Raw genomic sequence first — 26,057 nt, forward strand, 5'->3', positions numbered from 1 at the left:
GTATAAAAAGTTAATTTTTGGAAAATATTGTTTAGTAGGTTGGAGTTTTAGTTTGGGAAGATGAAAAATTCTATAGATAGATGGTGGTTGTGCAACAAAGTGAATATACTGAACGCCACTGAACTGTAGACCTACGAATGGTTCAAATGGTAAAATTTATGTATATTTTAGTCATAATAGAAAAAAATTTTTTGAAGAGGGAAAAAAATAGGTAATTATTTCACCCAGGCCTAGGTGAGTGAAGGTTGTCACTTTTTGTGATTTGCTGTTGGTATTGAATGATATGAGCTAACAGAGAAAACAGCAAGGTCTATGAAGCTGGCATAGGGAGGCAGGTCTAGCGTAGCTGTTAAACCTTGGTCAACTCTAGAGCCAAACTGCCTAGGTTTATGCACTGTTTCTACTATCTACTTGCTGTGTGACTGTGAATAAGTTACTTGGTTTTCCTGGGCCTTATTTGTCCTCATTGTAAAGTGGAGATAATAATAGTGCTTCTTTCATGGCTTTATTGTGAGAATCAATTGTGATAATGTCAAAATGCTTAAAATATTAACTGTTGCATAGTAGGTGCTAAACAGACATCTAGACCTGAGTTCTGAGTGGTTACTGACATAAATACACCTCTCAATGTAAACCTAAGTTGAATATTTATTTTTTGATTTTGTTTTGAAGGTAAAAGAAATAGGAGATTACTTTAAACAACACCTTTTACAGTCCAGGCACAGAGGAGCATTTGAACTGGCTTACACTGGCTTTGTGAAACTCACTGAAATCCTAAACAGGTAAAACAAAGCAAATATCCCTTTGTGTACATTTTAAAAAGACTGCATGTACAAGCCATGTGCTTGAAGTAGAATTTGGGTATGTCTTTTGATGTTTAAAAGAGTAAGACTTAGTTGGCTTCAAAACTCTTGGAAGAAATTGTTTTCTTAGGTTTCACCATATGATTTACTGCAGATGATGGAGTGAAATGTCCAAACCGAGTTGCTCTCTCATTGAAAGGTGATTTGACGCAAACTCAAAGATCTTACTAAAAATAGCTTTGAAGTTTAACATTTATTTTCAGTGAATGAAATCACTGTTTTGTCTGTTTGAAAATTACTTGGCTTGTGGAATAAAATAAGCCCTCCAGTTTTTTGGATTTGTGTGCATTACAGACAGAGAAACACTTAAGGATTTTGTGTTTTTATTCGTAATTTTATCTTGTAGAAAAATGTAAAAGAACAGTAACTAGACCAAAAAATATAAAAGATTTTCCCACTTACTTGAAAAAATACTCAGGTAGATTTCATATATTTAGCCAAATGTATTTTTTTTTTTTTTTTACATTATAGGTGCTGGCTGATAATTTCATTCATTCATATAATAGATTTCCTCCAAAGAGCTTGTGAGGAAACCTTAAATTACTTAATGACTAAGTGTTCATGGCAAGTGTTCTCTAAATAAAGGTAGTATTTTCCAAGAAAACATTTCCATTGCCTGGAAACTTTTTGAAATGAAGCAGAGTTCTGCCAGCCTTGTAGCCTCAGCAAACATTTTATTTTGGGCCGTTAAGACATCTACTCCTTGAATATTTTTGAAACACTTTTTCACACTCCTGGTAAAAACATTTATAAAACATTTCGACAGTTATGAGCTGCACAGAATATCTTTAAATGATACATTTTTAAATGTCCCTGATATTAAACTGCTGATCTTGAAAATATTTTGTTATCTTTGCAACTCTTTCTTTCCGGTGTAGAGATGACATAAGAATATTTTTTTCTCACAGCACAATCCACTTCACTTCCTTCAAATCAATTAGCAAATGTATGTATTGAACACTAGCTGTGTGTTTAGTCCTATGCTTGGTTTGGAGGTTAAAATACTTCTTTATGAGACAAGCTTCTTGCTCTCAAAGAGCTTATGGTTTAGTTGGGGAAATAAGCAGGGATGAAATTCAAAATATTTAACAAATGGTATGTCATGGGCACTGACTGGTCAGAACAGACCGTGGCTGTAAGACCCAGCATTGCTGTCTGTATGGATGTGTATTAGCTGAATACGAGCTTGGAAAGTGAGACCAAGACACTTGAACAAGATGATCCAATGTAATTATGTCCAAATTTGGGCGAAATTTGCAAATTCTGTAGGAATAGCAGAGAGAAAGCAACAGGGATAGGCTCGTAGGGCTTAATGGAGAAGGTAGAATTTGTGCTAACACATGAGTAAGGTTTAAGTAGATAGGAGGAGAAAGGAGGAGACTTTATAAGTAAATACTGAAAGGCTATAATCAGCCTGGCAGATTGTTAGGTAAGTGAGCCAGCCTGATTGTTGCGGTGGTGGTAGAGTTATTAGGCAATAACATCCAGTTGAATAGAAAAAGCCTTATTATGTATGGATGCCTAGAAAGCAGAGTCGCTATAGTAGGGATGGAAAGAGGCACTGAACATTTTTAAAATCTGAAACAGATCTCAGGAGGCATGTAGAATAGAGAAATAGAAATAATCTATGACACAAGGTCTTAGTTCTGCTGGCAGTGAGATTGTATAAAACTGAATCTCCTTAATCTCTGGTCTCTTTATCTGTAAAGTAAAGAAGAGAATATTTGCCCTATTGACAGAGCTCTCTGGTCTTTCTTCTATGGATCAAGTAAAATAGATATTTATGAAGATCCTTTTGCATTATAAAGTTTTCTACAAGTGTAAAACATTATGAGACTGATGTTGGTTATGGTGTTGTTACATCAAAGTAGTTTTACAGTTGGAAGTGTTAGGTTAGATAGATTGTAATGACAGATAGTAGTGAGGAGAGCCTGGCATCAGCTATTAATAATCTAGAGCAGAGGTGATGCAAGCTTTGATGATGGCTCTAGGAATGGAGGGAAAGAAGTGACGTCTCAATTAATGTTTAGCCCCATGTAGTAACAACTCTACACAAGACATTTTGAATGCTTAGAAGGGAAGCCGTGGACATCTCTTATTTTATGATTCTATGTGTCAAGAGTTAGGGCAGTGCATACCTGAATGATTCTTCTCCTTGGGGTATTTACTGAATTCAGTTGGTGGTATTCAGCTGACATATGAACTGGTCAGGAGGGTCCAAGACAGATTTATTCACATTACGGCACCTTGGTGGGATAACTAGAAGATAGGGCCTTGTTTGGACTGCATGTGGCCTTTCAGCATGGCAGTCGTAGGGTAGCTGAAATTCTTATATAGCAGCTGGCTTCCTCTAGAGAGAGGTTTCCAAGAGAACCAGGAAGAAACTTCATGGTCCTTTCTGGCTTGGCCTTGGAAGTCTCATAGCATTACTTCAGTTACATTGTTTTGGTGCTAAGTGAGTCTTAAAGCCAGCTGGATTCAAGGGGAGGGGCATTAGAATTAAACTTTACCATTTGATGGTAAAGTGGCAAGATCATATTGTAGAGATACATTTGGATGGGAGATACAGTGGTGGCCATCTTTGAAGAATGCAATCTGCCACGTGAAGCAAACAGAATGTGTGTAATGAAGGTCCCCAGGGAGTCCATGCCTGTTCCTGTGGTTTAATTCCTAGCGACCAGAAAAGTGGAATTGATGTTAACAAAGGCGAGGGGACTGAAAGAGGGGATTCGTTTGATAAAGATGACCAAGTTTGCTTTGTATGTGTTGAGTGTGAGATAATGGTGGCATATCCTGGTGAAAATATTTAAGTCATAACTGGGAGATTGATTAGTTTGGGTGATATTACAGAAACGGAGATATCTTCTGAGCTCTCTTCATAAATATCATAGTATGATTGCAGTCTTAAGGGAAAAACTTAAAAGGAGAAAAGAACAGAAGACCAGGGACAGAGGCTTTTCAACAACTGTATTGTGTAGTTGAAAGCACAATTGAAGGCATTCCAAATAAATGGAGTAGGAAGACAAGGCAAGGCCCAGTGCCTACTATTGCAGCCACCCCTAATCTGCATTAAAGAGCTCCTCATGGCTGTCACTATTGGCTTTTAACCAACCTGTTATGAGTTCCCAACTGTTGCTTCCAAACTAAGTGGTTCTTGATCCCTTTGGAGACATCTCAGATCTGCTTAACAGAATGTTTTACAGAGAACATCTTTGCAGTATGTGTGGCTTCCTTTTGTTTGGTTTTTATTTTTAAAAGAAAAATGTGTTTCTTTTGGATCCTTTTGAAAGCTTTCAAGTTATGAAAAAGTTATTTAGGCATATAGAGTTTTTAAAGTTTGCAGAAAGAAATCTGGACTTTCATGAAAATCCACTGAAATGGAGGCCAACTGCTGGCCACCTCTTGAACTACAGCTGTGTGAAGGAAGCAGGCACTTAAAGAGATTAATGGGTAAATAACAGAAGAGTTAAACATGAACCACATTGTTTGAATTGGTTTTTAATAAGATTATTCAGAATGTCTTCAAATGTAAACTAACTTCACCATTAAACAATCATCTAAGAATAAATAGGAGTGGGAGACACTATTCTTTATTCTGGGAATTTTTTGAAAGCAACACTTGGACACACATACACACACACACACATACTTAATATGTTGAGTTAATTTTCTCAGATTCTAAGAATCTGATTTGTTATATGGTGCTTTCTGTTTAAAATTTGATGAAATATTCATATACTCTTTAAAAAAAAAGATCACCTTCCTATTCATAATTCCCTGCTTAAGCATTTGATTAGTGGTTAAATGCATTAAAGTTATAACTGTAAATTCAGGTTTCTGATGAAATTCATATATGCTTATTTATGTGCTATCATTTTAGTATTTCAGGTTATTCTTTCAGTGAAAATGAACAGAATCCTAAACTAGAGTGCTAACCAGGGAATCTGGCTTTCATTTATTCAACCAGAAATTAAAAGCTTAACTCTTAAGGGGATTAAATTGTTCTGTAATTCTAAATCTAGAAGGAAGGTTCATGAGTACTTGATATTGTCTTGCTCTTCATTTTTTTGAATTGCTCTGCTTATTGAAATGTAGCTTAATCCGTGAATATTTACTGCACTAATTACAATCAGTTTCACATTATTGGCCTGAAAAACTGAACTGCTGACATTTAGCAATTTTTGTCTTAGAATGCTAGTGCTGACTTATGGACATCAACAATTACGGTGGACAGAAGTAATTTTTATATGTATTTCAACTTTCATGAGTTCATTAGAACTACTACAATTCAAATTTAACAGAAAACTTCTTATATACCTTTGGAATATAATAATAAAAATTTCACTCTACTGGAGACTGAACAAGTTTCTAAGGAAAATGCAATTGAGCAAGAAATAAATGTAGAACATAATGTGTAGGTTTGGGGAGAAGTCATTCAATGCTAAATTAAAAACCATATGTATGATCTTCTCTCAGCCCTATTTTCATCTCCTTTGGCAAATGTGTCTAAGATACTTTTTATTTCTGAGTATCCTATGATTTTTATTTGAAATAGTAATAATTAAAAACAAATTAAGTGGTCATCCACTCTTGGAAGCCATATTAATACTTTATATAGGTGAAAAAAAATCCTTTAAATCTGCCATTTTTATAGTAGATTAGAAGGATTTGAGGAAAACTAGAATATCTTAATGATGTTTTCTTTTTTTTTTTTCTTTTTTAGAATGTCTTAATGTTTAAAATCTAAATCTTTGTGTCTTTGACTTGTGATCCTTGAATTTCTATTTTTAAGTCCACTCCATAGTTGCATAAGATGTTACCTTCTTTCTGGAACTTTGAATACTCATTTTTTTTAAAGTTCTGATAATAATTCTCAGTGATTTTAGACTCAGTAACAGATGGATCTTGTTCTTAGTGAATAGCTTCTATCTCAGCTTTTTTAGTATGATCCCAGAGTTGTTAATATTCATTTTTTCCTCTTTATCTCAGGGAATGGTTACATTAAATAACAGAACCAACAATTTGTTACATTCATCTAACCACTTTTTTTGTAATCCACCCTATCTTGCCCTTCTCCTCGTGGCTTGCTGACTGGTAATTTAATTTCTATTTGGTCACTGTTGTCATTGCCTGTCCCTGCAGCTGAGGCTTTACAGTAGCCCCTGATGTTTTAGCCTGCAGTAAACCTCAACAATATTTGATGGTGGAGAGGGAGGTTAAGATGGCTTCTGTTGCTATGTAGCTTTCTCACTGGATTTCATTTGGGCAAATCGTTTTTCAGGCTTAAAATTTCTCCATGCTTCAAGGCTGTGTTCCCTTTTTAAAATGTTCATGTACATGCCCACAACCTTCCTGCCCATCTGTCACTGTTTAATTTAATTGAAATAATAAACATGAACCTTGAAATAATAAACAGTACTTGACTGAAGAATGAATGGAGTGGAGAATTGGAGAATTTAGCTTATGAAATAATAGGAGCTTGGAAAAATCTCTAAATTAGAAAAAATAACCCTACTGAAAAAGTCTGAGGAAATGAAGGTAACATTTCTCAATTAACAATCATAATATAACTAATCAGAACTTGACAAAAAATAGCTCTCTGTTACTGTCCTTAGGTGGATGGATAAACCATTGGAAAGCCACTCTGTAGTCAGGGGACCTGATTTATTGGCATAAAATAGTCTAATGACCAATTAGTTGGGTATACAGCATGTGTAATTTGATTTCAGTCTGGGTTTTATGCTTATCTTAGAATCCTTACCCACTACCAGTGAGATAGCTCTGTGGATAGAAATTGGACTAATCGGTTTATGGAAGAATAATTTGCTTCCGTGATCTTCTCAAGACAACACAAAGGCCTAAAAAGCAGCCGTGGGCTGGCCTGTTCGTTTCTGTTACTTTTGGTAGAGACTCAAGCTATGAAAGTGTTAGTCACTCAATCGTGTCCGACTCTGTGACTTGGGCTATGGCACTTAGCATAGAAAAACCAAACCAAATCCAGACTCTCTTGTCTCTCTCCTGTCAGCCTTTTAATTTTATTTCTTTTAATTTCTACTGTTTCTTGACTGATAAACAGGAAAAGCAGAATGATTTTTCCACATTTTCTTATTTTCTGATTCCTTCCATATCGCCATCCTTAACCACCATCTCCCTCAGGATGTAGAGGAAAGAATATTGAGGTATGAGTTAGAGCTGAGTTCTACCTACCAGCTCTGGTGACACTAGCAAAGCCATGAAAACCTCTCTAGGCTGCTGTGTCACCTTTGATAAAGCAAGAGAATTCAGCTTTCTAAGGCCTTTTTCAGTTTCCATTCTACTCATAGTACAGCGCTGCTTACTAGTTTCTGATTGGGGAAGTCTGGGGATTTGGGGTATGAAAGATTGAGGGATGTTGGATACATTTTTAGTAAACTTCCTTCAGAAGTGGTAAACCAATCTCTTAGGAGTCTTTTGTGGATTAATAACATTTAGTGAGACTGGCTTATGAAGAACCTTGAATCCCTTGTAAGAAAGTTACAATTTTTATGATGTACTCAGAGATTAAAGACACTGTGTATTTTGCATTAATTTGACACTGGAGTGAAGTAAAACAAAAGAGCCTCAGACAAAGAGGATGTCAGCTGTTTTAGTGGAGATGCACTAGCTAACCAAAGCAGGCTTGGAATGCCCCATGGATGGGGCTGGTGAACGCATGAGGCTGGTGCAGACAGCCATGGACCGCTTTACTCAGGGACCTTGCCCTGGATTGAGTGATGAGGGACCAAAACAAACAACTAGAGTTTGTCGCATTGTTCTTGGGAGCCTTGCATGGTTCCATTTTCACCTCTCAATTCCTTCATTATCATAAACAGCAGCAACTCTGGAGTTTTGAAATCACTTCCTTGTGAAGTAATCTTTCCTTGCTGGGGAGTAGACAGAAGCTTCATTGAATAGTCAGGTTGGGCTGTTTTTTTCTCTGCACAGCACAGTGACTTCACCATTGAGGAGCCTTATGGGTTTTTTAGCCCTCCTTTTCCACATCTAGTTTTTCAGTTATCTGCCCAATTGGAAGCACAGCTAATATGGGGTAGCTGGCACCAATACTGCTGCTAAGTCACTTCAGTCATGTCTGACTCTGTGCAGCCCCATAGACGGCAGCCCACCAGGCTCCCCCATCCCTGGGATTCTCCAGGCAAGAACACTGGAGTGGGTTGCCATTTCCTTCTCCAGTGCAGGAAAGTGAAAAATCAAAGTGAAGTCGCTCAGTCGTGTCCGACTGTTCCCATGGAGTGCAGCCCACCAGGCTCCTCCGTCCATGGGATTTTCCAGGCAAGAGTACTGGAGTGGGGTGCCATTGCCTTCTCCGAGCTGGCACCAATACTAGTTGGTCCTTATTTATTCGTTCAGCAAACGATTTCCTGAACATCTTCTGTATGCCTGTGTAGAGCACTCTGACCATTCAGAGTGTGATGTGGTAAGCCAGAGTTTCTCTGAACTGAGAGACAGTTATTAGGATCTGAATTTGAAACATTTATCGCTGTAGAACTAAGAGAGGGATGTGAGGACCTGAATACTGGACTATAAGTTTGTGAGGCCATGATGAGGTGTTTTGGGGACAGTCTAATGAGGAGCTTTGGGTACTTATATAATATAGGGTCATTGTTCTCTCTCTTTGGAATAGTAACCCAGGCAATAGTGTCTCGTTGAATTTCAAAGCATTTTTACAGTGATTTTATGTTCATTCTTGGCCATTGAGAAATCAAGTGATTTGTCCATAGCCGCATAGCTAGTTGGGCTTCCCTTGTGACTCAGCTGGTAAAGAATTCGCCTCAATGTGGGAGACCTGGGTTCGATCCCTGGGTTGGGAAGATCCCCTGGAAAAGGTATTTAACCTCAGTTAAATACCACTTTATACAAATCTGAACCCTCTATAGGGTTTTAAACCCTATCTTTGATTTTGTTCTTGAATATTGGGAAAAAATTCTCTCTTGGGGTAATATTTAGGTTCAATTCGGTTCAGTTCAGTTCAGTTACTCAGTCGTGTCCGACTCTTTGCGACCTCGTGAATCGCAGCACGCCAGGCCTCCCTGTCCATCACCAACTCCCAGAGTTCACTCAGACTCATGGCCATTGAGTCAGTGATGCCATCCAGCCATCTCATCCTCTGTCGTCCCCTTCTCCTGCCCCCAATCCCTCCCAGCATCAGAGTCTTTTCCAATGAGTCAGCTCTTCGCATGAGGTGGCCAAAGTACTGGAGTTTCAGCTTTAGCATCATTCCTTCCAAAGAAATCCCAAGGCTGATCTCCTTCAGAATGGACTGGTTGGATCTCCTTGGAGTCCAAGGGACTCTCAAGAGTCTTCTCCTAGGGGGATTTCCGTAGAAAGTATCTTCATATCAGTGCTATGACCATGCGATGTAGAGATTTCTGAATGTGTTCATTCCTGTTTAAGGAAGCTGAGGAGGGGAACCACCTGTGGCTCTAAGGGCTCCTCTTGGCATTGGAAAGCACTTCTGTGTATACTTTGCTTTCCAGTTGCTTTACCCTCTTGGTGTGTCAGCCTGGTTTCTTACAATGGTACACTGAATGGAGTTGGTAAGTCATAAGTTGTTCATTTATTCAGCAGATATTTGAGCCAACTATTGGGATGCCAGACCCTATTCTGTATGTTTGGGAATAAAGAAGTGAACAGGACAAAGTTTGTGCCTGATATCATGGAGTTTGTATTTTAAAGGACATCTAGATAATAATAAACTGTCAGATAACTTTTATGTGTTTTGGTGTGATAAAGTTTACTGTAAGGAAAAGTCTCTCTTTCTCCCTACATGATGACAAGAAGCAGCAGCTTCCCAAGCAATGGGAACAACTGATACAAAAGCATTTTGAGTAAAGAGTAGAATGGTATAAGATGAAGTTGAATGAGGCTGTTCAAATATGTAGGGCTTTGTGAGCCAGGATCTGGTGTTCCCTGGATTTTTTTAAAAAATTATTGTTTGTAGATATTTTCACTCAGGTGATGATGGTGATGACTGATGATGCTGAGCTTGAGTAAATACTCATTATTTACTATATATTAAGGTTAGGGACAGATTTCCCTGATAGCTCAGTTGGTAAAGAATCTGCCTGCAATGCAGATAGACCCTGGTTTGATTCCTGGGTTGGGAAGATGCCCTGGAGAAGGGATAGGCTACTCACTCCAGTATTCTGGCCTAGAGAATTCCATGGACTATATAGTCATGGGGTCTCAAAGACTGAGCAACATTCACTTTCACTTTCAAGGTTAGGAACACATCCTTGTTTTGTTCCTAGACAGACTCATTTCTCTGCCTTACTTGAAATTATCTAAACAATTAGCAAATGAAAAATAAGGAACCATGGTAAGGTAAAAGTTTACTAATAATCAGTAAATAAATAGCTTTGTTTTTATTGATGTTTGCTTTTCTGTACCCAGTAACTTACTTATTTGAATGAATTTTCATTTGGAGTTGCTCTTAAATCTGACAAAATGAAAGTATGTTTGTGGGAAAGGGAAAGGATTTACTTCCTTCCTGTGCTGGGGAAAAAAAAGCCCTTAGTGATAATAGCTTGGTAAGTTATTATTTTAAGAAAAGAAGATAATTGGTAGAGGCTTAACTTTTACTCAGTTGAGGTTATACTTAACTAATTTCCTGGCAATTGAATTTTGATAATTTAATTTTGCTTCATATTTTGGCCTTAAGTGTATTTCATATTTAAAATGTGAAATTAGTTGCTTTTGTTTGAAGGTGAAGTTATTTCTTCAGGCAATCAGTTAGTCATTCATTTAATTTAAGGAAATAGTTTATTAATGGTAATAAGTGTCCCCAGTTGTCTAAAGGAGTTAGGATACCTTCAAAATGAGTAAGACATAGTTTACCTCAAGTCAGTCACAAGTAGCTTATCTGCTGAGTGGATTTCTTGCAGGCAATTTTGATTCTCCAGCTAGCTTTCTTTCCATATCACCAGTTTGTTTCGAAACTATTTTAAGCCCTACTCTAATGGTGGATATTCAGGGATTGAAATGAATCTGAAAGATAACCTGACTAAAATATGATTGAGAAGGCAGTCCTTAAAAACAGTATACTCTGGTAATGCATTCTAGGGCTTCCTAGTGACTCAGTGATAAAGAATCCACCTGCTAGTGCAGGAGATGTGGGTTTGATCCCTAGGTTGGGCAGATCCCCTGGAGAAGGAAATGGCAACCCAACTCCAGTGTCCTGGCCTGGGAAATCCCATGGACAGAGGAGCATGGTGGGCTGCAGTCCATGGGGTTGCAAAGAGTTGGACATGAGTGAGCAACTAAACAACAACACTAACAACAATACATTCTAAATCCAAAGGAACCTGCTTTCTGGATTGAGTGTAATTTGGAATTTGTATTCTACGTCTCCCTTCCTAGGGCATAGCGTAGTGCCAAGCAGATCTTTTTGATCGTAATAGACCTTTCTTTTTCCAAGTGAATGAATGAAACCTACTGAAGCAAATAATAAGAGAACTGATAATATCTCTCTCATGAACCAGATTGAGCCACCTATGTATCTGAGTATTTAGGGCAGGCACCTGGTGCCAGCTCAGGGATGCCCTGGAGACGCTTATTGACAGCGTTGAGGAGGGGGCATTACTGAACTAGTATTGGTTGTGCTAGTATTTCAGTGCTCTTGATAGAAAAATAAAGAAATAGGAAAATACCCCTCATCTCCTGCAGTTCCTTTTCCCCCTGTGTTTTTCTTACTTAGTGAATTCCTACAGGAATACTTAACCTTCCTCTGAAGCATTATCTGTAAGCCAGTCCTATACTGCCAGTGGTCTTGGGGTGGGGAAGAAAATACAGGCCAATGAAATCCACAGAGAACTTTAGATCGAATAGTCTTTCCTTTTTTCATCTCTGTGACCCCAGCTTTTAATCATGGCTGGTAAGATCACAAAAACATGTCTTTGCTTTAATTCTCTTTTTTTTTTTCCTCTGTTTACTCATTGTGGTAAAAGTTAACCCAAATATACTTAAAAGACAATGAAGAATGAGCCAAAAAAGACAGTAAGCCATAACTGGATCATTAGCACTTAAATTTAACAGCTTCTAGGGATTTGGGTTTCATCTTTTGACTGGGCAACTGTGTGAGGATTATACCAATTGGCAATGTTAGTAGTAAACTAAAGCTATTGTTCTGTGAAACAGATGCTTTCATCGTAATTTGTGAAAGATATTAATACAAACCTAGTGATCAGACAGTAAGTTCAGTAATGTAAGTAATGTGTGGATTATTTTTATTATTAAAAATTCAAACATATAAATGGATTTCTTATGAAAATTTCCAAGCATATAAATTATAAATGTAAAAACATATACACACACATATGTGTGTATGTGTGTGTATATATATATGAGAGAGAGAGAGAGAAAGGATAGTGTAATGAACCACCTTTATATATCTTCCAGATTCAGCAGTTACCGGAGTTATGTTACACATGCTTCATCTATCCCTTTCATTGTCCTTGGCTAAAGTTTTGCAAAGTATATCCCTAAAATGTTATTTTGACTCCTGTGCACTTTAGTATGCATCTCTAAAAAATACAGACACTTTCTTCCACACTCACAGTGCCATTGGCACATCCTGTAAATAATTCCTTGGGGTCATATAATATCTAATATATACGTAACTATCTGTATTACTTGGAAGTATCCTTTTTTACATTTGTTTTTTTCAAGTTGGAATCTAAACAAAGTTCATACTTTGAGTTTGATTGTTCTGCCTTTGAATCTCTTCTAATCTTGTGATTTAGACTGTTGATGCCTGGGTTTTGTGGCTGAGGGAGCCAAGTGGGAAGAAGCAGGAATGAGGTAACGGATATTAAGCCAGGCTAAAAGGAAAAACCTTTAAAAATCACAGAGTCTGCTGGGGATAGGGAGATTCGGTTGTAACATCTGTGGCTGAAATAATGTTTTTCAGGCCCATGTCAAACTTTAAAAAATACCTCCTTTCAAAGCAGTTGTATTGATGTATATTTTGTTCTATGCAAGACATAACTAAATTTGAGTTGCTATTAGGAATGTTAGAAACTCAAGTTGTCATTCTTAAACCAAACTAAAGTAAAAAGAAAAAGTCCCCACCAGAGAATAACCCAAGATTGTATATCAACTATATTTCAATTAAAAACACACACAACCACATGTTTCTAAGAGCTCTAATTCTCTATACAAATTAGACATCAGTTACCTTTCTACAGATTGTCTTCTTCAATTCAAAAAAGAGAAGAGTATTTTTCCTTTGGACTTTATCTCTTTATTTTTGTAGTAATTTTTAAAAAATCCAATTATGATCCTCCTAAAATAATTGTCTATCTACCATTAAATATGCTGTTCCTTAGGATAATGTTATATAATTGCATATTAGGACATAGCCTGGTGGAGGAAATGGCAACCCACTTCAGTATTCTTGCCTGAAGTATTCTATGGACAGAGAAACCTGGCGGGCTAAAGTCCATGGGGTCACAAGAGTCAGACATGACTTAAGTGACTAGACCACCACTACCAAACCACCACATTAGGGCATACATTGAAAAAAAAATTGCATTCTAAAATAACAGTTAACATAGTAGAGCAGAATCTCACTAAGAGTAATGTCCAAATAACTTCACAATGTTTAAGGGTCTTTCCAACTTTCTTTATTAATTCTACATAGGATCTGGATGAAAATTTAGTCTGTAATAGACTACACTTTGAGAAACCAAAGGGTAATTTACTAAAATATAGTTTCAAAAGTATGTTTTCTTTGAATATATATAGTTTTATAACTGCAGACTATAAACTATAATAAACTATAAGGTTATGTTCTCCTCACTGGAAATCTTGAGTTTTACAATATAGAACATTGGTGAGTCCTTGGTTAACCTTCAGAACATTTTGGATGTGGGTGCAGGCTTAAATATTAAAGCTCATTTACAGATAAGACACATGCTGTGTGTGTTTTTATAAGAAATAGAACCTGTCACAGCTTCAAATCCTAAGACCCATCATAAAAAAGAAAGTAGGTGCAAAGTAGAAAGTGAGACACTTTTAATTTCCTTCCTTTCGAATGCCAGGATTTTGTTCTTTCCTAACAGTGTTAATGTGTGTCAATAGTTTGTGCTTTTACCTTTTGGTACCTGATAATTCCAAATGTTTGCTTTACGTATGCCTTTTAGGTGCCCTAATGTGAGTCTGCAAAAGCTACCGGAAGAGTGGTTATTGAGTGTTTTAGAGGAAATTAAATGCTGTGATCCTTCGTCTAAACTCTGTGCCACAAGACGCAGTGCTGGAATTCCTTTCTACATACAGGTATTATGCTTACCTGCAGGATCATAGCTGGGGGTTTTGTTTGTTTTTGGTTTTTTGATAATAACCCGCCTGACCCATGAGTGATTGTATTGCATAAGGGACATTTCTGTCTTTTCTGTAGTTCATTTCACAAATACTTTGTTATAATGTGTGGACATTGTGTTCCTGTGACAGATCTCTTCTTGGAACAAACCCTCTAAGAGGTCAGTCTTAAAATATGAACGGAGAGTGGTAAAGATTTCCGCCTGTGTGTGAAGTACGAAGACATCACTGTGGTGCATTCATTCCTCAGTTCCAGGAAGCGCACATGCTACCTTTTTTTCAAGTAGAAAAAATGTTCTTCCTCTCTTTTCAAAGACCCTTAAGACTCTGTAGGCAACCAGTGTTAAAAGTTTCTTTTGAATCCTTCCACAAAATATCCATGCATGAAATAATCCTAATCCTAATAGTAGCTTTTATAAGTGGTTATTTCACATGTTATCTCATTTAATCCTTTCTCAAGCCCTACAAGATAGATGCTATTATCATCCATATATTGGGCCATAGAAAAGTTAGGTAAGTGACTTGCCAGTGGCCATAGGGATAGTAAAAGCAGAACGGAGCTGAGCCCAGGCACCCTGCCTCCTGAACACCTGTCTTATGAGAGAGAGAGTGTGAGAGAGAGTGTAAAAAAGAGAGTTTCTTTTTTATCACCGATGAAAGCATACTCCACACATTGTTTTGCCCCTTGCATTTTTTTTACTTAATATTATACCTCAAAGATTGCTCCATATCAGCATGTTCAGATATTGCTAATATTTCCACAAATATTGAAAATATTTCCACAGTGCTGAAATTAAGAGACCATCACCTTTATGAATCCAAAGAATAAAAACTAAGTCCTCACAATACTAAACCAGACCCGACCTGAAAATCTCTCTTTAATATTCAGGAAGGTAAAATCTAGGAATAGGTTTAAAAAAAAATGAAGATAAGTGAGATGAAGTCTGTTTTTTAGGGCCCCAGTATTTTTTCCTTCCCTTTGTTATTCCTCCCCCAAATTCCCAGAGTCATGATCTTTTTATGACAGTGGGTACCAGTTGGAAAGGTTGATTTGACACATAGATCGCCAAGGTGGTAGATTTTAGTGATCTTCAGAAATCAACTCATTCTGACCTAGTGTGTGTTTTTGCCTCTTATGTCTGTCTGAGAATAAGTCTTAAGGCAGCAGCAAGGTTTGGTCGCATATTTGTGCTGTGTGCTTATTTCTTGGTTCCCAACTAATATCATATATTGGTGATAATGATAGAGAAGTCAGGACTGCACTTTCTTAGCCCAGCCTTGAGAAGAATGTCATAACTACACACAGCTCTTGGGGGGGCGGGGAAATCACAAAAACTATGGTTCCCAGGAGACACATTAGTAATCACATATGGGTTTCTTATTTGTTTTAGTTGAATAAAATCTAAATTAATAGAAAAATCTGCTCAGGAAAGTCCCCTTTTTCCTAGTATAACTTTACCAATAAAATGATATTCTTGTTCTAGTGGAAAGCTCTGCTCGGTATTAGCTGTGAAGAAAAACTGCCTACTTAGTTTATGAGCTTACCTTTGGTGTAGATATATATAAAATTTTTTTGAATGGTCAAAAGATAGTTTATGTATTTTCTGAGCATCAGTATGTTATGAGAAATTTCTTTTTTAAACCTGTTTTGCCCATGTATTTTTACTTTTCTCCTTATGGGTTATAAATCTTTCAGAAGAAGCTGAATGACTTGAAGCTTTCACTCTTGGCAGCCAGTAGCTACGTATATATGAAATATCCTGGCTACTCACAGTCCTACACAGCTACTAACCTATATTCTGTCTGTGTATAATGGAATCATATAATACGTGGTATTTGTGTTTGTCCTCTTTCACTTGGCATCATGTTTCAAGGTTCATCCATATTGTAGCATGTGGAAGTACTTACTCCTTTTTATTGCCTCAAGTGGTTTGATACTACTATTTTTATGTTTATCAAACTGTTAGAAAGTAAGCAACTCTTGAACGTTCAAATATAGGACCTCTTTGAAGTTCATAGTATTTCTTTGTCCCATGGAGTTTCCAGTGCTACAGTTTGAGTCCTCCAGCCTCCAGTCCTCTTATGAAGAATTGAATAACTGATCTATCTCTAGGGAGTTTCCACATCCTTACAAGAAATTTAATCCAGAGGTTTTTTGTTTTTCAAGTAAAGGGAAGTTTCTTGTTGGATAATTAAAATTTATTGTATCTGAGACCTGCCAACTAGTTATGGTCCTAGAAGAGTTGTCAACAGAAGCTGTTTTCAGCTTCTTAGTAGTACATAATCAACAAGCCAAACTGGAGGTAACCGTAGAAATTCTGTAATATCACCACCTGATTTTACAGGTGAAATATCAGAGGGATGGAGAAGTTAAGCTGCTTGTTCTAGGCCACACAGCTTTATTAACTTACTTAACACCCCGTTGGGGAATCCATTCTGGGGAATAGCAGACAGGTGTATATGAAATAATAGTCCTGATCATTTCTTTGTTGTTTTTCCATAGGCATTGTTGGCATCTGAACCTAAGAAAGGCAAAATGGATTTGTTGAAAATAACAATGAAAGAGTTAATCTCTTTGGCTGGACCTACAGATGGCTCACAAAGCACAGTCCCCAAGGTAATAATGGAAATACACAAACTCTGCTAGGAAGTCAGTGGTTTTAAATCTTCGCTGTACTTAAAAAGAAAATTTTAAAAATCTGTCAAAGATACAGAGCCCTTGAAGATAAGACAGACATTTGAAGCTTATTCGGAGAGGATTGTTTTGGTTTGGTTTTTCTAGTCCACAAAATAAACCACTGCTTTAGTTGGTATAGATTAACCAAGATGGTCTGTTTTTTAACTCTAGTGAAAACATTCGATTTAGACAAGGTATTTTACAATATTACAATTGTATCTAAATATTTAAAAATGCATGTGCTATCATTTTCAGATTTCGTGTGTGCTTCTTTGAGTTGATGTATATTTTAAAATTTAGCAGTTGGGTCTTCCCCTAAAATGTAGTGTCTGGCTTTTTGGTATATTCACATTTTAATTTTAGCTAATTCTTAGTTCTTTTTCGTCACTGCTAATGTTGGATTAAGTATATTTGTGTGTGTGAAGTTGGATTAAGTGTCCCTCACAGTTCTGCCCCACTTCATGGTAGTACACACCTGTCAGAAACTTCTTGTCCAGGGTTTCTCAGCCAATGCCTTGTAGTAGGATGTTCCTGCCCACCTGGTTGAGGCCCATGTTAGGTAGAGAACAGACTGAGAGCTGAAGTTTACAGTCAAGTACAGTAAGTACATATGGTTTTATGTCAGAGCCTGTGGGAGGTATTAAAGGGAAGCCCATGGGCCAGACTGTGGACCACTGGGAAAGGATAGGGTTTATTAAGACATGTCACGTAGTGGCCTGTGACTGTATGATGTAAAAATTCTTTAAAAGTTTTAAATGAAAAGTTACAGATCATCTTTCAGAAATGATCTGAAATCACTTTAAGATATTTTTCCCCCCTTAAATGTGAAAAATATAACTGGTTCCAGTTAGACCTTTTTAGACTATCAGTTAGAAAAATACTATTGTTTAATAAGAACATCTGAAAATAGTGGAATTTGGTTTTTAAGAGTGCTTTGAATTACTACCTTACTCAGCTTCAAAGTCATTGATTGCCATTAGTGATCATTTTTACTAAATCAGTAAAAATTTAATATTTTATCTCTGACCAGTCTTCTAGGTGTTAGATGAGTTGCTTTGCTACTCTTCTCCCATGGTTTATTTCTATTATTTTTTAATGTATCTGAAATATTTCAGCACATAAAAATGTATGGCAACTAAGCAACATCCATAAAACCAATTCCAAGTTTAAGAAGTAAAACATTACAGATTGAAAACACTCTAGATGCCTCCATATTCTATTTCCCTTTTTTCCTTCTCAGCTATAAATCACTAAATGAAAAATTTCATGCATGTTTTTCGTTCTTTAAGAGCTTTTTTTTCTCTTTGAATACGAATTGTGTTATCTACACATTGTTTTATTTTGGGTTTTTTCCAATCAACATATTTTAAGGTTAGTGAGCTCCAAGTTCATTTTAATTTCTGAGCAGAGTTTCACTGTATATAAATGTTTTCTCTTCTGCTTGGTGTGAAATTATTGTATCCTCCAGTTTTATTTATACTTCTCTGACAACTGGTAGCTTTAACATCTCTCCATATATTCATTAGTCTTTTGGATAACCTCTGTGAATTGCCTTTTTAAAGACTGCCTACCTTTAATTTGGTTGTCTTTGTCCGGCAGGAGTTGGGTTTTTTGTTGTTGTTTTAAAATTATTTTCCTGATTTTTTTTCCTTTTTGGTTATTTGCTATTAGGTTATTAACCTATTTGCTAATAGGTTATTAACCTATTTGGTTATCTCAGTCTATTGCTTCTTTTCACTTTGCTTATTATTCTGTTATTGCCCAGAAGTTTTAAATTTTAATAAAATGAAATATATCAGCCCTTGTGGTTTGTGCATTTGGATATTGTTTTAGAAAGGCTTCCATAATGAAGTCAGAAAGATATTTCATATTTTCTTTATATAATACACCCTTTTCTCTTGTACTGTTGTACTAACACCATTTATCTCATATACTATTTCTGTCGACATATGTGTCTGTTTCTGTGCTCTATTATGTTAGTCTGTCCCTAAATCACTATTTTATTTACTGTATTTTTAAAAATGAGCTTCGATATCTGATAGAATGAATCTCCTTTTTTTTCCCCCCTTTGGAATTACCTTGGCAGTACTTGTCCCATTGCTCTGCCATAAAAGTTTTAGAATCAGCTTGTTAAGTTCACCCAGAAAGCCCTTTTGAATTTTGGTTGGAATTTAAATTTATAATTTGGGAAAAATGACTTCTTTTTTTGATTCAGTTCATGCACATGGCTTGATATCTCCATTTATTCAGATCTTTCTTAATGTTTTTCATTACATTAAAAAATAATTTTCCATAAAAGTCTTACAGATCTTTTATGAAATGTTCAGTCACCTACCTAAATTGCTGTAATACAGCTAATGACTTATCTGTAAATTCCATGAATTTTCTTTATAGATAATCATATCCTTTATAAGTAATGCTAAATTTGCTTTACTTTCCTGATTCTTGAAAATAGTTTTCTTAATCTTCTGGGTGGCACTTGTAGTAATAGTTTTGTATAGAAATAGAGATAGCCAGCATCCTTGGGTTGTTTCTGATATTTGCTGTGGGTTTCCTCTTTTCAAGAAAATTAGATTTTATTGAATGCTTTTAAGCATTTTTGAGATAATTGTTTTCTTCTAGAATTTGCAAATATCATGAATTATGTTGACTTTTTAATATAATATGACCTTTGCAATAAGACAATGAACTCCTAACTTTGAAATGGCAAATTTTTTTACACGTTGCTAGATTCACTTAAAAATTTGAAAAAAAATTTATTTCACATATTTTCACTGGATTTGAAACTGATGTTAACCTGTGCTTTTCCTTTTTCATGCTGTATCTGTCCTTTTTTTGTTGAATTATACTAAGCATACAGAGATGTGTACAAATAACGTTTGCCTCCACAAAGTTTCACACGGTAAACACACTTCAGCAAGAAGTGAAACATTTTAGCACTTGAAAGCCCACTCATACTGCCTTCTAATCAGCACCTTTCCCCCAAGTATAACCACTAACTTAGTTTTAACACCTTAGGTTTACCTGTTTTTTAAAAAATTTCTTCTGAATGTAGCCATACATTTTATACTCTTTTGATAGAATTTCTTTTGACATTTTGTTTATGATATCATACATGTTGTGAATTATTCATTTTCATTGCTATATAGTAGTATGTAATTTGAACTTCCCAAGTGGCTCAGTTGGTAAAGAATCTGCCTGCAATGCAGGAGACCCAGGTTCAATCCCTGGGTTGAGAAGATCCCCTGGAGAAGGAAATGGCAACCCACTCCAGTATTCCTGCCTGAAGAATTCTGTGGACAGAGGAGCCTGGCAGGCTACAGACCATGGGGTCACAAAGATCGGACACAATCGAGAGACTAATACCTTCACTTTTCAGTATATAATTTGTTTACCCATTCTGTTTTGAACATTTGGATAGTTTTAAATTTGAGGTAATTAAGAACAGTGCTCTTAAGAACATTCTTTTACATGCTTAATGGTGAACATATATGTACATTTCTTTGGAGTTATTGGATATGTATATGTTGAGCCTTTAATAGATACCATTTCTCAAAGTAGCTGTCCCTACCTCTTTTTTTTTTTTTTTTAAGTCCATAGCTTATTTTGATAGCCAGGCTGTACTGGACTGATAAAACAAACTTGGGCATTTCTCTTAATGGTTTAAGTAAGATTGGAATTATCTATTCTTTGAATATTTGGTAGAATTCATCCATAAAATCATGTGGGTCTTTTGTGTGTATGAATGTGTGTGTTACTTTTTTGGGTTTGGTGTCTTGCTTTTGTTTTGGTCTATGAGTGGGATTTTTAACTATTGATTTTCTTTATATGATGGTAGTATCTCTATAGCTTTTCCATTTCTCCTTGAATTTGGCTTGATTAGTTCTGCTTTCTAGAAAATTGTTTATTTTGCCCTAAATTTTTCCGACTAGGAAACTAGTCAGTTAATAACTGATGTACCTTTGTAATCTGATGTACATTTTGTTTTTTTAACTCTGATGTACCTTTAGCCATGTCCTCTTTAGTATTCGTGGCATTATTTATTTTCTTCTCTCTCTTCTTGGTTAGTCTCATGATTTGTTTCCATTTCAAAGAATCATCTTTTGGTTTTGTTAATGCTCGTGGTTAAGTCATTGATTTTAAAATTTTCAAATCTTTTGAATTTTCTTTTTCTATTTTGAGTTTATTGTTCTTTCTCTATTGTCTTAATTGGACATATTTTCCAATTTTAAAAAATTATAGCTGATCTACAAGGTTTTATTAATTTCTGCTGTACAGCAAGGTGATTCAGTTTTATATATATATAGTTTTTTATTTTCTTTTCTGTTATGGTTTATCATAGGATATTGATTATAGTTTCCTGTGCTATACAGTAGGACCTTGTTTATATCCTTTCTATATATAATAGTTTTTTTTTAAATAGATGCATTTAAGGTGTATGTTTCTTTTAGATTCCACTTAAATGCATCACCCGAGTGTCAGTGTGTAGCATCTTTATTGTTGTGCACCTCTAAATATTTGTTTTCTTTGACCGTGCTTTAAAATGTGTACGTTTTTAAAGTATGTAAGGAAACCCATTATGATCAGAGCATAATCTGTAAGAAATTAATTTTTTTAGTGTTTGTTGAGGCTTTACTTGTGGTAGGTTTGAGGTCATTTTAAAAATAAATGTTTCATGTGTGCTTGAAGAGAATGTATTGCCTCTATTTCCTAGGTATAGAATTTTACATAGGTCTATTGGATCAAGCTTTTGTATTGCATTGTTCAGATCTTGCTAACTTAAAAAAATTGATTGACCAATTATTAGGCATGTTTTATTAAAAGTCAATTTTATTTGTGAATTATTCATTTCTTCCTGTAATTTGTTAAGTTTTTTGTTTGGAGGTTATGCTACTGGATATATACAGGTCTTCAGCCTACAACTAATTTTGAACTTTTCATTCTAGGTTCATGCTTTAAATATCCTTAGAGCCTTGTTCAGAGATACGCGTCTGGGAGAAATCATTATTCCTTATGTTGCTGATGGAACTAAGGCAGCGATTCTGGGCTTTACATCTCCAGTCTGGGCAGTAAGTGCATTTGCCATTTATTTTCATTGACTTAATTATGCTCATGAGTAGATTTTAATAAACTAACCTTTCACTGAATGATAAAAAATACATACTGCATTTTGTTAAGGAGTTACTCCAAGGGATAAATCCTTGGGTCAAGCTACATTTTGACCCTTGGTATTTTACAGTTATATTCTGTCTCCTCTATTGGCTAATTAGCCATAACTCTTTGTTTTATTATTTTAGTGTTTTCTTTAGAGTTTATAGTATTAATATATATCTTCAACATTGTAGTCTGTCCTCAAGTAGTATTTTACCATTTCCTTTAAAGTTTAAGAACTTAGCAATATGTACTCTCATTTCTCTCCTCCCAGTCTTTGTGCTCTTATGATAGATTTTGCTTTTATGTATATTTTAAATGTACACTACATTGTTATTATTTTTGTTTAAACTGTCAATTATCTTTTTAAAAAAAAACTAAAACCATTTTTAACTGTACATTTCAGTGGTATTAATTACATTCACAATGTTGCGCAGTCATCACCACTCCATTTTCAGAGCTTTTTCATCATTCCAAACAGAAGCTCTGTACCCGTTGGATAATAACTCCCCTCCACCTTCTTCCTCCCAACCCCTGGTAGTCTCTGTTCTACTTTTTGTCTCTGTGAATTTGCCTATTCTAGGTACCTTATGTAAGTAGAATCACATAATATTTGTCCTTTGTGTCTGGATTAATTCATTTAGCATGGTGTTTTCAGGGTTCATCCATGTTGTAGCATGTATCATAATTTCATTCTTTTTTAAGGCTGAATGAAATGCTGTTGTGTGGATATATGACATTTTGTTTATTCATTCACCTGTTGATGAACACTTAAACTGTTTCTCTTTGGCTGTTGTGAATAATGTAGTGAGCTTGTATACTTGCACTGGTGTACGAGTAACTGTCTGAGTCCCTGCTTTCAAGGCATTTGCGTATATCATATACTAATTCTGTATCTAAGTTTTTGAGGAATTGTGTTCCACAGTGGCAGCACTGTTTTATACTCTCATCAGCAGTTCACAAGAGTTCCAGTTTCTTCACATCCTCATCAGCACTTGTTATTTTCTGGTTTTTTGGTAATAGACATCTTAACAAGTATGAAGTGATATCTCATTTGATGTTTTGATTTCCACTTGATGTTGAGCTGGAAGCAGAACAACTCAGTATCTGAACGTGTCTTTCTTTTGGATGTTGTAGGCCCTGGGTATCAGTGTGTTGAGTGAATACTGGAAATATACTCTATCAAAAGGTGAAAAAAACAATCACAAAAGATTAAAACGGAGGTTAAATGTTGACTCACTTATTTGTTTTGTTTTTTGCAATATATCCAAAAACTTCTTGATTGAGAATTATAAGATTGTTGGCAATACCTAATATAATTGTTGGATTTAAGAAAGTAAACTTTAGCTTTTTTTTTTTATGACTGGAGAAAACACCATGATTTTATTGTTTTCCTGCATCACTGTGCCTTGTGGAATAAAGAACACTAACCTGTGGTTTGTAGGCACTTGACTGTGTCATTAGAAAAAAGAAAGAAAAGATTGGTAAAGGGAGAGGAGAAAAGAAGCTAGATCTGAAGAATAAGAGTATTTACTAGAAAGGCAGACTTCCCAATCAGTGAGCTGCACAAACCATTTCATGACTCTCTGATGAGCCTCTAATTGAGAGTCAGTATACTGCAGTATAGCCCAGGGCACAGACTCCCAGTGTAAAGAGGAATCCTCCAGGTTGCCAACTGTTGCCTGGAAAACTGTACGGCTTCCTGTAAGAAAGGTAAATATCTGCAATCCTGCCTAGGAGCATTGCCTAACTACTCCTGAGGACATGGTGTTTACCTATTGCATTTACAGGAAAACAGAGCAATACCTGTATACGGTCAGGAGAGGTAGGTAGGAATGTGGCTTGACCATCAGGAAGAGTAGAGATCATAAAACTGATTGCCAGAAATCCCAGTATTGTTTTCTTTTCTCCATTCATTCCGCAAGAACAGACTAATGTTCTCTGTGAAAGGCCTTCCAGAGAGTGAAACCCAGTGACTTTTCCAACTGGCAAAACTAAAAGTATTAGAAATGAATGAATCATTTTTTTGGAAAAGTCTTCTGAAAAGACCTTTTAAACAGTAACACATGTGCACTGCAGAAAGTTTGAAAATAAAAGCATAAAAGGAGAAGTCACCTGTTTAACTACCATACAGATATAATAATTTTTATTATTCTAATATGTTCTCCCTTTTTTTCTATATGGCTTTTACATGTGTGTAGTACTCACATATACCCTTAATAGTCTGCACAAATATATGTAAGTGCTTAGTGAAGTGAAGTCGCTCAGTCGTGTCCGAGTCTGTGCGACCCCATGGACTGTAGCCTACCAGGCTCCTCTGTCCATGGGATTTTCCAGGCAATAGTACTGGAGTGGATTGCCGTTTCCTTCTCCAGGGGATCTTCCCAAACCAGGGATTGAACCCGGGTCTCCTGCATTGTAGACAGACGCTTTACCGTCTGAGCCACCAGGGAAGTTAAGTGCTTATCTATAGTTTTATTTGGGAGGAATCTACCTTTTAACACTGGTTATAAAGGAATCTTTTTGTTTCTATTCAGTTTGTTTGTTTACCAGAAGAAATAAACATCACAGCTATAATGATCCATACTCTGACTTGAACATATTGTTATGTTTCCTTCCTTATAAGAGCCTGATCTAAGGTATCCTGTCAACATACTCAATGAATGTGAAGTCTTCATTTTACAAAACAATTCACTGTAGCATTCTGTGTAAAGTTGTTTAAAGAGTGCTTTTTCCTGACGGTGTGTGAAATATGGTTTGATTTAGAGAAATCTTATTTGTACACATCTTCTCAGGAATATATCTTGTTCGTAAAGGTGACTCCATCTGTACTTTTGACCTAATTGTTTTTCTTGGTAGGTTAGATGGGGGAAAAAAAAAGTAAAACAAGCTTAATTTTAATTTTACAGTAAAGGAACATTTTCTAAGAAGCATTCATGTATATATTTGTACAGATTCTTAATCTTTGTATTAAGACCACACAAATCTCTTCATCTTTACCTCCTATTAGGCATTTTTAAAATCCAGGGGAAATGTATTATTGCAAAATGTTAAACACTAGAAATACAAGGATAAGTAAGACATAATCATAATAATGACTGTCTCATTGACTTTTTTCCTTGTGCTTGGCAGAATTTACATTACCACAGTTAATGCTTGGAATAATCCTGCTAGGTAGATTCTATTATTAGAAGCCCTGTTTTATAGATAAGAAAAATAAGTTTCAGAGAGGAGAAGTAACTTTCCAAGAACACACAACTATTATTTGTCTGATTCCAGAATCTGTGATATTATTGGGAAACATTATGCATATTTCAGGAAATGTAGTGAATACATACATCTTACTTACCTTGTAGGGTTTTGACCTGTCCCTCAGAAAGCAGAGCTGAAGATATAGCCTAGGTGCTAAGTTTGTAATTGAATGATACAAACCCAAAGCAGCAGGAATGTTGGGAAGTGAGGTGAGAAAAGACATTAACAAGCAGGCCTTACAGGTTAACCTGGAGGAAAACTGAGCTCGTTGTCTGGTCGTGTGGTGTTTCTTCTAGCCAGGCCGTGTGAAACTACCAGCTCTGAAAACAGTCCCACCCTCTGTCTCTCCTGGTCAAAGTTCACAATGTGGGCAGGTGTTGGCACTACCCTTGGGCAGCTGCTAGAGAAGCCAGATCCAGTGCCACATGATGCGGAGTCTCATCCGAGTCTGCAAATGGATGAATGAGCCGCAGCCACCATTGGTGTCTGAGGTTTGACGCTTGCTGTTGAGAAATCCTGCCTGAGAGAGTTTCACAGTAGGGGGATGATGGGATTTGACTGATGGCGTGAAAAATGGAGTCTTGATTGTGAGGTGAGAGGACGTAGAAAACCACTCAGGAAGATATTGTAATAATTCTGCCAAGTGATGATGGTGGCTCAGAATAGAGAAATATGAGTAAAGGTGGTGGCAAGTGATAATCGTCAACACATATGTTAGATGACGCTTGTTTAGTTAAAAATTTAGGTACCAAACGTAATTT

At 36.1% G+C, this 26,057-nt stretch overlaps 1 protein-coding gene across 3 annotated transcripts in view; it reads left to right on the forward strand.

Moving 5' to 3' along the window:
- The window catches only part of THADA (THADA armadillo repeat containing), a 322,784-nt gene that overhangs the window by 57,548 nt on the left and 239,179 nt on the right, over positions 1–26,057 (forward strand). For all 3 annotated transcript variants that reach the window (XM_068965145.1, XM_068965155.1, XM_068965164.1), the window contains exons 21-24: positions 673–782; positions 14,042–14,174; positions 16,720–16,833; positions 21,840–21,962. In XM_068965145.1, the coding sequence (XP_068821246.1) occupies positions 673–782; positions 14,042–14,174; positions 16,720–16,833; positions 21,840–21,962 (480 nt within the window). The remainder of the gene's footprint in view (positions 1–672; positions 783–14,041; positions 14,175–16,719; positions 16,834–21,839; positions 21,963–26,057) is intronic.

The sequence above is a fragment of the Capricornis sumatraensis genome, chromosome 1 (assembly GCF_032405125.1).
Source record: "Capricornis sumatraensis isolate serow.1 chromosome 1, serow.2, whole genome shotgun sequence".
Classification (NCBI taxonomy): domain Eukaryota; kingdom Metazoa; phylum Chordata; class Mammalia; order Artiodactyla; family Bovidae; genus Capricornis; species Capricornis sumatraensis.